At 53.1% G+C, this 13,745-nt stretch overlaps 1 protein-coding gene and 1 non-coding gene across 3 annotated transcripts; one reads left to right on the top strand and one right to left on the bottom strand.

Moving 5' to 3' along the window:
* Positions 1 to 1,523: 1,523 nt before the first annotated feature.
* On the bottom strand, positions 1,524 to 1,595 carry TRNAE-UUC (transfer RNA glutamic acid (anticodon UUC)). The gene has a single exon. It is a non-coding gene; the product is annotated as a tRNA-Glu (tRNA).
* Positions 1,596 to 1,937: 342 nt separating this feature from the next.
* On the top strand, positions 1,938 to 13,521 carry LOC133209247 (ras-related GTP-binding protein A). 2 transcript variants are annotated; one of them, XM_061347741.1, is made up of 10 exons: positions 1,940 to 2,172; positions 2,648 to 2,681; positions 4,312 to 4,411; positions 5,218 to 5,284; positions 5,958 to 6,180; positions 7,873 to 7,968; positions 8,830 to 8,952; positions 11,115 to 11,206; positions 12,032 to 12,147; positions 12,892 to 13,521. In XM_061347741.1, the coding sequence occupies exons 2-10, from the start codon at positions 2,655 to 2,657 to the stop codon at positions 12,987 to 12,989; spliced, it is 942 nt and encodes a 313-aa protein (XP_061203725.1). In that variant the 5' UTR covers positions 1,940 to 2,172; positions 2,648 to 2,654; the 3' UTR covers positions 12,990 to 13,521. The 2 variants fall into 2 exon arrangements, with proteins under 2 accessions (XP_061203726.1, XP_061203725.1); XM_061347742.1 differs by lacking the exon at positions 12,032 to 12,147 and having other exon boundaries at positions 1,938 to 2,172.
* The last annotated feature ends 224 nt before the right edge of the window (positions 13,522 to 13,745 follow it).

Below are 13,745 nucleotides of genomic sequence, written 5' to 3'. Positions count from 1 at the left end.
GTGTTTCCAGCATCCTCACTCTCACACTGCTTCCCTCTGCTGCTCGGCTGGGAATTCCCATCAGTTGCCATGAGCTGCTGGGTCTCCTCCAGTGGTTTGCTTGGAGGGAGCCGAGTAACTTGGGATGACAACGCAGCATGAGGGTAAATCTCAGCACTGCTTTTCCCCTCTATAGAGACTCACCTGGACTAATCATTGCAAATGGATGTACCCAGGGGACGGGCAGGTTCCGAGGCTCTGGTTCCAAGGCCTTGCAGGAAGCGTGATTTGACCTGAATTAAGGGAATTCTCATCCCCAGCATGGTGATTTGCAGTGCCTTGTACCCTGTGCTGGCTGTTCACCGAGGGATGCACAATGAGGGTTTCCAATGTGGGAAGCGGCTGATGGAGCCGCTTCGCTGTGCTCAGAGCCACATCACCCCTATGCAACCCTTTACATGTCCTTTACGTCCATTCCCGGGGCTTTTTTGTGTCATTCAGTGGGTTATTGGCATTGTCACTGTGGGGTTTCTAGCTTTCCCTACACACACAGCGTGCTGTGCTGGAGGCGGACACCTCCAGTCCCTTCCAGACTTTCATTACCAGTTCTTCTAATTAAGTTAAGAGCACCCAGGGCAGGAGGAGCTCGATCCCACCCCGAGGCCCCGCCTGGACCCCCGGGTGTCCCCTATAGCAGCGCTCCGCCTCCTTGTCCCGGTGCCTTCCCGAACCCTTCCTCACCCCTGGAGTCTGCCCCGCGGCGTGGCGGCGGCTGCGGCCGGCAGGGGGCGGCAAAGGGCAGCGCGGCTCACGCGTGCGCCGTAGGCGCCCCGGCCCCTGGGCACCGCGGGGAGGCCCCGGCTCTAGTGGCCGTTGCGGAGCACCGGGAGCGGCGCTGCCCGGCACCGAGCGCACCGGGAGGGCCACCGGGACCCCCGGCGGCCGTGCGCAGGCGCGGGGACGGGAGCGGCCAATCGCAGCCGCAGCGCTACGGTCGCGGTGGGTGACAGCCCCGCAGGGGAGCTCCCTGGAGGACCCTCGGGCCCTGCCTTGCTGTGTGAACCCGCTTGTGTGCAGGGGGGAAGCCTTGTGCCATTGCCCACCCTGGCTGCCTTCTGTAGGAGTAATGGAAAGCTGTTGGGCACCTAGTGAATGTCCCTTGATAAACGACTAGCCCTGCACACTCACTTATACATATATGTAACTTACATACATAGGTATGCATAGCAGATTATTGCTGCTGGAGTTGCAGTACTTCAGTACTTTCTTAGGACAACGGGGTGGTTTAAAACACACCGTGGGACACAGGCAGCGAGTTTCTTTCATTAGAGAAGAATGTCATTAACTCCAGGCTGTTTAGTTAAGGACTCTCGTGTCCGATTCACTTGAACACTTTAAACCAGGGCGGGAGACGGGTTTTGTAGGGGCTTAGAAGAGCTTCAGCAGGCTCCTGGGGTCGCGGAATGTGGCTGCAGAGGTGTTAAAACGCGGTCCGAGGAAGAGGGCACTGAAGGGAAAAGAAGCAGCAATACAAAAGATGATGCTTCCCATACCGGGAGTCGAACCCGGGCCGCCTGGGTGAAAACCAGGAATCCTAACCGCTAGACCATATGGGAGGCGCTGGAAGCTCTTTCCTCCTCCCTCCCCACAGCCCTTCCCAGCCCTTCCCGGCCCCTCCAGCCCCCCGGGGTGGAGCGAGGCCTCGCTCGGCGGCCCCGCACGTACCCCGGGAGCCTCGGATCGGATCGGATCGGATCGGATCGGATCGGATCGGATCGGATCGGCCCGGCTCCCTGCCTCCGTAGCGCCTTTGTGCCAGGACGGCAGTGCCCGCACCCAAGATGGCGACGGGCGCTTCACTGCCGCCCTGCCCCGCCCCTTTCCCCGCTCCTGGCCCTGCCCACCTCGCCGCGTGTCACGTGACGGGAGGGAGCGCGCGGAAGAGGGTGGGTGAGCGTTCACGTGATTGGTGGTTGTGTCTCGTGAGCGGCGCCGGGGGCGGGGGGGAGTCCCGGAGCGCCGCGGCGGGAGCTGGCGAGGCCCCGGCGGGGCTGCGGATCCACGCGAGGCCGCGGATTTGCGGCCTACCCCGGAGCCGGGGACGCTCGGGCACTGCGGAGCTCCGGCGGGCACCCCCGCCACCGCCTGCGGGCACCGCCGAGCCGCACCGGGAGGCGCCTGTCGCGGATAGAGGTAGCGGGGGGCGGCGGGGCCTGGCTGAGCAGCTGTCGGGCCCGGTGGGGCTGGGGGCGGGCTGGTGGGGCCGCTGCCGCCGCGGTCGCGGGTCGCTCGTTGTGGGCTACGGGGAGCTCGGAGCCCGGCCGCTCTATGTGAGGAGACCCCAGCGGGCAGCGGCTGCGCGGGGTCCCGCTGGCTCCCGGCGCCGGCCGCGTTGCTCCCGCTGAGGCCTGTTTGGCCGCACAGTGACGGGAGCGCCGCTCGCCAGGGCCGGGCTCCAGGGTTCTCCAGCGAGGGGAGGCCGGTGCCAGCGCTTCCCCCGGCGGCTGCAGCCGGAGCTGTCGAGTGCCCGACGGGGCGGAGGCTGGGGGGGGTGGTGTCAGTGCGGGAGCGCTTCCCCTTTTGCACCCGCTGCCCTCTCGGGATGGGATGTGGAGGTTGAAGTGGAGCCTGAGGGCAGCAGCGATCTCAGGTGGTGTTCTCTCTGCAGGTGGGTGATGCCAAGCACAGCCATGAAGAAAAAGGTAAGAGCCAAAACACGGATCCTCTGCAGTTGGGTTTTGCTTCCTTGTATTTGCTAATGTTGCTCTGTGTTTGCACCGTATCTTGGGGCCTTCTATGGCTTTTGGGTGCCTCAGAGTCAACAGATGTATCCTGTGTTTGAAGTCGTTGAAATGAGTTCAAGTTTGTTCGCTGGCTCATCTCGGAGCCTCCTATGGTAACTGCTGTGCGTTTGTGGTGCCTGTTGCAGGGCCCTCTCTTGTCCCTCCCGCAGCGTGAGGGCAGAGGAGACCCTCCTGAAGCACTTTTATAGGGGGGCCTGTAGCTCCCTGTGGGGAGAGCACAGTGTATCTGCAGGGCTTTGCTCTGAGAGGCTGGTAGGTGTGAGTGGACCAGGAGAGCCCTTGTCACCACATCAGGCATGTGCTCAGCGGCCCAGGGATAACCTGTGCAACAGGATGGGCTGATTCTGCCTCTGCAGCCCTGAGGCTGTGGCTGCTGCTGGTGTCCGGTTGGGAAATGAAGCCGGTGCCTCCCCAGCTGGTCTCTGGCACTGCTGTGGGCTGGGCAGGCCATGGGCTAGTTGTGCTCTGTTAAAGCGATCCTTGATGATAGACTCGGAGCTGTCAAGGGCTGGGTTTGCCTTTGTAGCTGGAACTTGTTTAGCAGCTGTTTTTGAGCCTGTGCTGCTGCTGGCGTGCTTCAGGTTGTATTTTTAGATCACAGTGTAGAGGCTTTCCTTGTGTGACTGGTGCCCCTCTTCCCCCTCCAGTCATCCCCTTTGGCTGCCAAAGGTGCTGCCTTGCCTTTGGCCCAGTGATCCGCACAGATCAAGGCTCAGGATGGGGCTTGGAGCAAGCTGCTCTAGTGGAAGGTGTCCCTGCCCATGGCAGGGTTTGGAACTGGATGAGCTTTGAGGTCCCTTCCACTGCAAACCAGTCTGGGATTCCATGACTCTGGAGTCAAGTGCCTTCCCTAGATGACAGCTTGGTGACTTGACCTGGGCTGTCCCATCGGCTTCTAACGTTCTGCTGCAACTTGAACTGTAATGTCTATTTCACCTCTTGGGGAAGAGAAAACATGTTGTGATAAGGAAATGGGTGCAGAATATCCGTGCTGGGTGGGCATGAGATTGTTTCCAGCCTGATCTTAAAGGCTTGAGATAAAGGTGTTCTCTCATCTTGGCAAAGTCCTTTACTGCCTTCCCCTGTGGTGCTGGTGCACTTAGGACTTGTGTGGGTGCAAGGGGATGGGGTGGGGGAGGCTGGAACAGCTCCTGCTCTCACCTGGTGCTGGTTCCCAGTCCTCTGCCAGGATGCATTGGGAAAAGGGGTGGTTGGAGCCAGGAGCATGGAGCCTGGAAGGGCAGAGATTCCCAAGGGGCTGAGGGGTGCAGGTCAGGAATGCAGCCAGGGTGGAAGGGGTTTCACTTGGGCCACGATTCAGTGGCTGTGGATAGCAAAGGGGGGGTAAGGGTGTCTGCCTCCTGCTTTCCCAGGTACTCTGTTTGCCTCTCTCTTCTGGTGCGTTTGCATGTGAAATGTGTTGGTCTTGTGTTCTTGTGGCTTCAGCAGTAAGCTGTTCACCCTGAGGGAGGCAGAAAGCACTTGCTGCTCTATAGTAGCTAATTCCTCTGTATTTTCTCCTTCCCAGGTGCTGCTGATGGGTAAAAGCGGGTCTGGGAAGACCAGCATGAGGTCCATTATCTTTGCAAACTACATCGCCAGGGACACGCGGCGTCTGGGTGCCACAAGTAAGAGTTCTCTTGTGTGAAGAGCGGGCTCTCAGGGTGCAGACCCCCTCTGTTAAAGGGGAGAGGCTCTTCCCTGCAGCAGTCCCACCTCTCCTCTGTGCTGGAGCAGGTGGGTGCTCATCCTCCACACCTCACAAGAGCTTCACCAACAAACAAAACACCCACCAAACACCCAAACCACCAACACACCACACGATTGAGGAGTGTTCAGAGCCTCATGTATGTTGGAGAAGCTTCCCTGTTGTTGGCCAGCTGATCACAGTGGTGTCTCTAAGCACCCGAGCTTGTGGCAGGGTGAGGCACTTGGCTTAATGTCTTGTGCCTTTTTTACCTCCAAAACCACTGATGTGAAAAAGCATTAAGTGATGCCTCTGCCGCAGGGGTAGGAGTTGTCAGGATCTGATGCTCCTCCCTGGGAAGTGCTGGTGGGGTGGTCCGCAGTCCCTCTTTGCCATATATGTGGCCTGTTCATAAAGTTCACATTATCTGTGTTATTGATTTACTGTTTTTAAGGCTCATTTAAGGCCTTGCAGGGTGTGCTGTATCTTGTGTCATTCTTAAGCTATCACAAAGATCAGAGCACATGCTGCTAAAGGGGAGCCTCCTGCTGTGTCCAGGGCAGGGAATAGAAAGGCTTGAATTACTGTAGGAGCTGTCTCTGTAGTGCCTTCAGCTACAGGTTTACATCCAGCAGTGATGTTTGGATGGGGTTTTACAAGCTGTGGGCTGTGAAGAACAGCATTTTGGCTGCCCAAGGAGGCAGCTCTGAGCTGGGTTTGTGGTTCACTCCTGCTGTCTCTTTCCAGTTGACGTGGAGCACTCCCATGTTAGATTCCTAGGAAACCTGGTGTTAAACCTCTGGGACTGCGGAGGGTAGGTACTGTTTGATCTGCCTTTGGAACCGCTGGGGTTAGCTCTGGGGATGGGACAAACCAGAGGGATGTGTGTGCTGCTTGTGTGGAGGCAATAGAACAAGCTTCACATGTGCACTGTAAAACTGGTGTGACAGCTCTGGAAGGACGGATGCCACATCTTGGGTTGTGTGCAGAGGCCACGCTGCCTCTTGAGCTATCCCTGCATAAAAGGCACGGTGTGTAAGTCCGCCCTTCCCTTGCTGCCTCCTCCCTTGTGCTGGCAGCAAGCCTGAGCCCTTCACCTGGGTGGGAGGTGACGCTGGGTTCAGCATTGCTCATCACCAGCGTGATCCAAATGGGTGCTTGCTGAGAACTAAAACTGCCAGAGGGGAGACTGAGCTGAGCTCTTAGGCAGAAGCTCTTCCCTGTGAGGGTGCTGAGGCGCTGGCACAGGGTGCCCAGAGAAGCTGTGGCTGCCCCATCCCTGGCAGTGTTCAAGGCCAGGTTGGACACAGGGGCTTGGAGCAAGCTGCTCCAGTGGAAGGTGTTCCTGCCCGTGGCAGGGGTTGGAACTGAATGAGCTTTAAGGGCCCTTCCAGCACAACCCTGTCTTGGATTCTGATTCCTGACAATGCTAAGCCAGACCTGGTTGCTCTAATGGGAGTCTGCTTTGTTGCTCTGCTCCTTCTCAGACAGGACACCTTCATGGAGAACTACTTCACCAGCCAGCGGGACAACATCTTCCGCAACGTGGAGGTCCTCATCTACGTCTTTGATGTGGAGAGCCGTGAGCTGGAGAAGGACATGCACTACTACCAGTCATGCTTGGAGGCAATCCTTCAGAACTCTCCTGATGCAAAGATCTTTTGTCTAGTGCACAAGATGGACTTGGTGCAGGAGGATCAGCGGGACTTGGTGAGAAGCTGATAGTTGCCATAGAAATGCTTTCAAATAGAGCATCTTTGTGCTGATGCAAATTGTGATTTGATACTTCAAATCCAGCTCCACCACCGCTGTTCTTGGAAGGGTTTCTCAGATGTTAAATGGCAAAGCCCTCTAAGCTTTTCCTGCCTCTTGTGAATTTATGTCATCTCCATCTCTTGCATATAGTGTGATGGAGAATGGAACTAATTACTTTTAGTGACAACTACCCTAAGCATTTTCCTTTCTAACACTGATTCTGGTACTTCCATCAGACCTTGGCTCCCCAAAGGAGGTAGAACTGAAAGAAATCCAGTAACCTTGAACCCCTTGCTCACATTTGGATGGCTTTGCACATGGTGCTGACAGTGACAGCTGGTTTCTCTTTACCTGTTGCTTTCAGTCCTGCGTGGACTCTGTTCTAAAGCATAACCAAAAAAACCCACCCAAAACCCCCCAAAAGAGTTGAAACTCTCCCATGTGACTGGAAGGTGGTTTCTGTTGGTTGGGTCTGTTATCTGCTGAGAGAAAACACAGCTTTGTGGGTTAGACAAGCACATCCCTGCCTGCTGGGCCACTGCCTGGCTTGCAGCAGGTTTGGAGACCCCTTTAGGCTGTTGGCTCCTGTCTGAAGCAAGAAGTCTTATTAACCTCTCCTGTGATTGCTGGTGAGTGTGTGCCTGGGCAGCCCAGAGGAGCCCTGTGGGTGCAACCACAGCCTGACCTCCCTTACAGACACTATTCCACGTGCAGGCTGGGTTTGGATCACTCTTAGTGCCTGAAAGGGCTGATCTCTGCTTCCAGTTTTAGTTCTGCCTCCAGCTCAGTGCAGAAACGGCTCAGAGCTTGTTTGCATGGTTGATTCAAGGAGGTTTTCCTCACTTCCCTGTGGGACAAGCCTAAAATCTTCTGCCCTGTCCAGATTTGTCTGGGGCAAATGCTGGTTTTGTGCAGTTAAGCAGACTCCAGCGAGGCCTTGCTTCAGATATGCTTTCAATGCACACACATTGAAATCTGGTTTAAGGCATCTGCTACTCAGAAGAACATGCAAATACTTGGCCAAATCACTGTAAATCTTACTGAAGCCTTTGGCATCCCAGGACCCACATGGTCGGTGTTGCCTCACGCAGCATTCCCTGGGGATTGGTTAATGTTCCATCCAGGGATGGGGCAGCCACAGCTTCTCTGGGCACCCTGTGCCAGTGCCTCAGCACCCTCACAGGGAAGAGCTTCTGCCTAAGAGCTCATCTCAGTCTCCCCTCTGGCAGGTTCAAGCCATTCCCCTTGGCCTGTCCCTACAGGCCCTTGACCAAAGCCCCTCTCCAGAGTGATGACAGTCCTGCCCTGTTCTTAGTGATGAAGCTTTTTGCCTGTGACCAGGGACTTGTCAGAATGTAGGTCCTTGGAGACACTCACATGTGCAGCTCCTATTTCCACTCCACAACACCCATGGTTATTTCAGCTTTGAGTCCCACTCAGATCTATGGCAGAACAGCCTCAGCCTGCCTGTCCCTGCTGCTCTGGAGGGGTTTCTCCAGCCTGGCCTGGCCAGCTCTGCTCTTGTCCTCTCTCCAGTGCTGTAGGTACTTGAGATGGGTTTGAAGTGCATGCTGCAAACACAATACAGCAACCACACCGAAGGCAGGAATATTGACACTCATCTGCCAATCTCTTTTCTATTCCCAGATTTTCAAAGAGCGTGAGGAGGACTTGAAGCGCCTTTCCCGTCCCTTGGAATGTGTTTGTTTTAGAACTTCCATCTGGGATGAAACACTCTACAAGGTTTGTACAGCTTCCTCCCCACATCTGGCTGCTGCCTCTCCCACTTGAAAGCAAGAGCATGAGGAAGGTGGGTGGTTAGTTGCTGCTGGTTTGTTAATGGCCATCCCTTTTAGTTCTGCCACCACTGCTGGTGGGGATTAGCTGTTGTAAATGGCATCAGAGCATCCTGGCTTTAATTAGGACAAGTAAAACCCCACCATGTGTTGGAGTCATGGTGGCAGTATGTTAGTGCAGCTTAAACACTTCGCCTGGCTACTTTAGAAACAACTTCTGCATCTTCCAGTCATGTTTATCCAGCCTGAGTGCTGGGGGGAAGCGTGTGGCCAGGCACTGACCTAAACCCGGGTCAGGAGGTGGCAGTGAGGTCAGCTGAGCTGAGCTTAGAGGATCCGAATCTGAGTGAGGACAGATGCCTGTCAGAGCATCCCTTGTCCCTTCTGGGTTTGTCACTGACTCACTGGGTGAGATGAGAGCTTTGTGTTTGGAGCTGCCATGTATCCCTCTGCATGCTGACCTTGCTCAAAATTAACAGTGACTCTGGAAACCTGAGCAGGTTTATCTGGGAGCAGAGAAGCATTGACAGCTTCAAATGAGGAGGATTTAAGCCTGTTTAATAGTATTCTAGTTTCTCTGTGACTGTTGTGGAGAAGAACTTGACCTAAAGAAGAGTTTACTCAGGTCTGGGGTACCACTAGTGATTTCCACTGTAGTAGAGATATTTGGATATGGAGATAGGAGAAGCTTATCAGCCTTGCTTAGGCTATCAGCACCCAGAACTGGTTTGGAGCATGTTGCATTACGATAGGAGGGGGCAGAGAAACGCTAACTCAGCCTTTATGTTGTGTCTTTCTTCGTTGACAGGCTTGGTCCAGTATAGTCTATCAGCTGATCCCCAATGTCCAGCAGCTGGAAATGAACCTGAGGAACTTTGCTCAGATCATCGAGGCAGATGAAGTGCTTCTGTTTGAGAGAGCCACATTTCTGGTGAGTACAACAGCTCTGCCCCTCAGGTCCTCTGCCCAGCGTGGGACAGGGTTTCCCCCTGGAAGGAGCCAGCACCAGATGGCAGGAGGCCTTGATCCACACCTTGTGACACTGAAAGTAGCTGACATGGCTCCATGGCTTCAGGGACCTTCCCAAACTTCCACTTCTGTCTGTTTTGCTGAGGGCTTGATCAGCATTTCCCTCTTCCACGCTATGAGAGGGTTTCATATCCCCATTCTATTGCTGGCCATGGGACTTCCTTGAGAATTCCTTTCTGCACAGGGCAGGAACCTTCTGTTCCTTCAAAAAAGCCTTTTCAGGGTTTTTAACTGGGCTTGATTGCTTTTTTCTTTTTCTTCTTCTTTGTCTGATCTCTACAAACCCAGAGTATGGATGGGCAATCACAAGCAATGGATTTACAACAGCTTTCAGAGTGACCAATGTATGCTAACTGCTTCCAACCTGTTCTATCTGCAGAGTAAAAGTGTTGGTTAAACCCACCATTGCTGTGTGTCCATCCCTACTCTTGGTTTCGGGATGGGTCTCTTAAGACTCACACAGATCTCTCGCTGACCTGAGGAATGGGTTTGATGTCTTGATTTTCAAGTGCTTTCCTTGCTGACCAAATACCTGATTTTGAAGTGATGGAGGGAACATAGAGAAGGAGCTGTTGCTTTGCTCACTTCTTAAACTACCAGAAGGAAACCCCCACCATTTGTGGCCAGTTCTGCTTTTGACCTTTTGCAGCTAATAAGTGGTTCCACCCTGGTGTGTGTAGCAGTACTTTGGTCAGAAGTACCTTTTTTACTGGAAAAGAATAATCTTTGCTGAAAAACCCTGGTACTGATTTCAGTGTTGTGGTGACTTTTAAAAGAGGCTTTTTCTTCTCAGTGTTTCTTTCATGTATTTAAGCTTCCCTCAGGATTCTTTTCTCTTGAAGTGAAATCTTCCTCTGAAATTGTATTCAAATCACAGTAGCAGAAAATCCCATCTGGGGAGTTAAGGAACAAACCTGCATTCAGGGAAGGCTTTTGGTGTATAGAAGGCTTTGCAGCCCTTGAACCTGGCTAAACCTGTACCAGTATGAATAACTGGGCAGGTTTAAAACAGTAGGAAATACATCATCATTTAAAGGAGTTCTAAGGGAAAATAACCCCAAAACTTGGTTCTCACAAGGCTGTTAAACGTGACTCCATAGGTAGAAGAGTAAGAGTTTGACATCCTTGTGTGAGGTATCTGACACTTCCAGTAGTGGTTGGTTTCATGATTCTTAAGAGCTTAAAGCACACAGCATAAGGCTTTAAAATACTCCTTTTTGGTTTGCTGTGAGAATGAAGATGGTGTAACTTACATTGTGTGCCATTCCCCTCAGGCAGTAATGCAGATCTCAGCCTGTTAGCTGATGAGGGTGAGGAGTGAAGGGCTGTAGGGTACCACCTTAGTGAAAGTGGCTGGGGTGATGCAGCTGTGGAACATCTGCAAGGATTCCTCTGGATCCCTGCAGCCAGGCCCCAAGGTCTCTGTGTTGCTGCTGGACTGTGGGAGAAAGAGGAGGGGAGCCCATGTGGGTACAGGCAGCTCAGCACAGGCTTGGTCTGACTCTGAACTGATGGAGAGGGAATCCTGAGGAAACCAGCTGCCTTCATTCTGCTTCTCTTGCAGAGGAGCAGCCCGCTTTGGCTTTGAGGGCAGCGTGTGAGCATCCTGCCTGTTGCAGAATGGGAATTCCTCAGGTTCACTCCTTAGGAATCTGCAGCACAATAGCCTTGGGAAGGAAAAGCTATTCCAGCATTGGTGAAGTGCCCAATTCCTCTACTTAAGGTGATGGCCTGGCATTTCCCCTCCTCTCCTTGCACCTTTTCTTTGAGTCAAGATTTAAACTGCTGCTGGGTTGGGGTACTCAGACCCCAGATCAGCAATTTTATCTCTTGCGTATCTTACAATACTTGCATCTACCTGTGAAAGGCTTCCTGGTGCTTGTGTTACTGAGCTTGTTTCATCAAGAAAGCACCAGTCTTGTTGCAGACAGGTTCCAAGATTCAATCAGCCAAAGGCAAAGGGAATCTCAGTCCTGGTCACCACCTGCTTCCCATAAAAGCCTGAGGAACCTGCACTGACAGGAATCCCTCACTAACTCCCTGCTCTCTCCTTCTGCCTTCCAGGTCATTTCTCACTATCAATGCAAAGAACAACGCGATGTCCACAGGTTTGAGAAGATCAGCAACATAATAAAGCAATTCAAGCTAAGCTGCAGGTGAGCTGGGTGCAGCATCGGGTGGGGAAGATGCCTCAGCAGGTACTGCAGTGTTCTCCAATCAAACAGAGGCTCTCCACACTGATACAAGTTCTATGAGATGCTGCAGTTAAATTGCACTGTGCTTCAACACCGAGTTAATTGTTGTCCTTTGTGACTTCCTCCTTTGCTGCTGGTTGAAAGAGATTTGGTTGGAAACCCGTTTTCTTCTCCTCCTGGGCAAGGCAGGGAGGTTCCAGGACGGAAGTGATGATAAACTGGTGACAGTTGGGTGCTGCTGTGGGAGGAGGAGGTTTGCAGGCGCTGTTTGTTGATGTTTTGACTGGACAAGTGGGAAGTCTCTTGCCTTTTGAACCTCCTCCAGGTCCCACAGGCTGTTGGTAGTATCTGCAAGTGTTTGAAGCCTGAGCAGCATGGAGGAGGGCCCCTGTGGCTCACAGCTGTCTGCAGATGCTTCAGTGTTCAACTGTCCTTGTGCAGGGCTGAGCTGTCACATCCATGGGGCAAGTGACAGTGCATGGGCACAGCAGCCTCTGTGGGGTTGCGTATCTTGAGTTACCTTTGCCATTCCATGTGCAAATCACTTCAGATTGTTCTCAGCCTAAAGTAGAGAGTATTTTTGTTAAAAGAGAATAAAACCCAACACCCAAACATGTGGTCACACCTGGTGTCTCCTGCCAAGTGGGACTCAAACACTTCTTTGTTACCAGCAGCTCATATAAAGGGATGTTTGCTCTGTGGGCACCGAAGCTCATGGAGCAATGCTACAGCAATCAGTCATTTACTCTGGTTTTCCCTTTCTTTCCCTTTTGTCTCCCATCTTAGTAAGCTGGCAGCTTCTTTCCAGAGCATGGAGGTCAGGAACTCGAACTTTGCTGCTTTCATTGACATCTTTACATCAAATACATACGTGATGGTGGTTATGTCAGACCCTTCCATACGTAAGTTGAAGCAAAGATCAAGCCCTTGGCCTGTGTGTGTTTGTAGGGACTGAAAGCTGAATGAGTCTGGTTTAAACTGTGTTTCCCTTGGGAAACAACAGACACTGGGTAAAGCAGAGAACCTGATTGGAATGAAAAGACAGGGAGGGATTTGAGCAGGGGGTGGCTAAAAAGTGGCCGCAGGAGGCAAGAAGACATGTGCCTGGAGAGCTGAGCTGTGTGTTCCTGTGAGCGGAGGGAACCGCTCTAGCAGATGTGACCTGATTTAGTAGCTCGTGTCTAATAACCTATTTTGGGCTGTTCTCCTCTGGCAGCCCCCGTGATGTTTGGAGAGGAAGTAGAGCTGGATCATGTTGGAGCTCTTGCTCTCACTGCCTGGACTGTCTTGGTGGGCCAATGCCTCTAATTATAGCAGCATCTATTTATCTTAAGGAAGAAGCTGCAGGCGGCAGCGCCAGCCCTTGGGGGCACAGAGGGACTGTTTAACTGTTCACACAGCTCCAGTTGAAACGGCTCTTGGGAGAGTTTGAGGTGCTTGAGAGACACTCTGCTGGACACTGTGTGGCTGACACTGTGCTCCAGCCCCCTGCCATGAGCAGGGACGCTTTCCACTAGATCAGGATGCTCCAAGCCCCACAGGCTTTGAGGAGTGGGGTTAAAATAAGAGAGTTTGTGGATGGGGATGTTGCTTTCTCACATCCCTTCTAACTTGCTCCTATCTCCCCTGTCCCTGTTCCGCCCTAGCCTCTGCGGCCACGCTGATCAACATCCGCAATGCCAGAAAACACTTTGAGAAGCTGGAGAGAGTGGATGGACCAAAGCACAGCCTGCTCATGCGCTGAGCCCCAGCCCCGGCCCCAGCACAAGGGCTCCCGGGGGGCAGAAGAGATGGATTGGAACTACTTATTTTCTAGGAGAATCTAACAATGTGGGTGTGTGTCGGGTTTGAGATGAGTTGTGCTGCTTTGTTCTTGCTCCCTTTGATGGTGGACACTAGGCTGGAAACACTGCGGACCTTCCAAAGAGACTTCCCTGGTGTGCGTGGGGTTGGGAAGCACGAGGGACAGGGGACGTGCTCCTGGTTGGCACCGTGCACCCAGCAGAGCTGGTTCGGCTGTTGGGCTCCCAGGTAGAAGTGACAGGGATGCAACAGTCACTGTCCTATTGGCTGGGTCTAGAACACGTTTATAAATTTCTCCTTCAAGTCATGAGAATAAATTTTTGCTACCAGGGATTTCGGATCCGAGAGCTTCGGGAAGTGGGATTTCTTCCTTCTGAAACCCTGGCAGGCTGATGTGCAGTAGCTGCGTTTCTCATGGTCAGACTCAAGGCCAGTCCAAAGTTTCATTTAAGATAATGTGTTTGCCACATCAATTCTTGACATTCCTGTCTTACTTTGTACATGGTTTATGTGTGCTATTGCCACTGAGCACAGGAGCAGGCACTGTGAGTTTGCAGGGTGGCAGCTGATGCTGTCAGCTCTTCCTGATTTTTCTCTCTTGCTGCATCAAATTACTATATAAAAAGGGCAATGGTGGCTGAGCCTGGCTCCTCTGTTCTCCAGATGATGTTTCCCCCCTCAATCCTTGCACACAGAC

This window comes from Neopsephotus bourkii, unplaced genomic scaffold, assembly GCF_033783945.1.
Source record: "Neopsephotus bourkii isolate Nb327-2 ecotype Australia unplaced genomic scaffold, CSIRO-AGI_Nbou_v1 NB_324, whole genome shotgun sequence".
In the NCBI taxonomy this organism is placed as follows: domain Eukaryota; kingdom Metazoa; phylum Chordata; class Aves; order Psittaciformes; family Psittacidae; genus Neopsephotus; species Neopsephotus bourkii.
Note: the sequence above shows the minus strand (reverse complement) of the source record. Positions and strands in the feature narration are given on the sequence as shown.

What these genes read in the sequence shown, in the direction of transcription:
- LOC133209247 (XM_061347741.1), top strand. Translation starts at nt 2,655, where the DNA reads ATGCCAAGCACAGCCATGAAGAAAAAG. An exon ending in GCGGCGTCTGGGTGCCACAA is followed by an intron (nt 4,412 to 5,217) that starts GTAAGAGTTCTC and finishes GTCTCTTTCCAG; the next exon opens with TTGACGTGGAGCACTCCCAT. An exon ending in AACCTCTGGGACTGCGGAGG is followed by an intron (nt 5,285 to 5,957) that starts GTAGGTACTGTT and finishes GCTCCTTCTCAG; the next exon opens with ACAGGACACCTTCATGGAGA.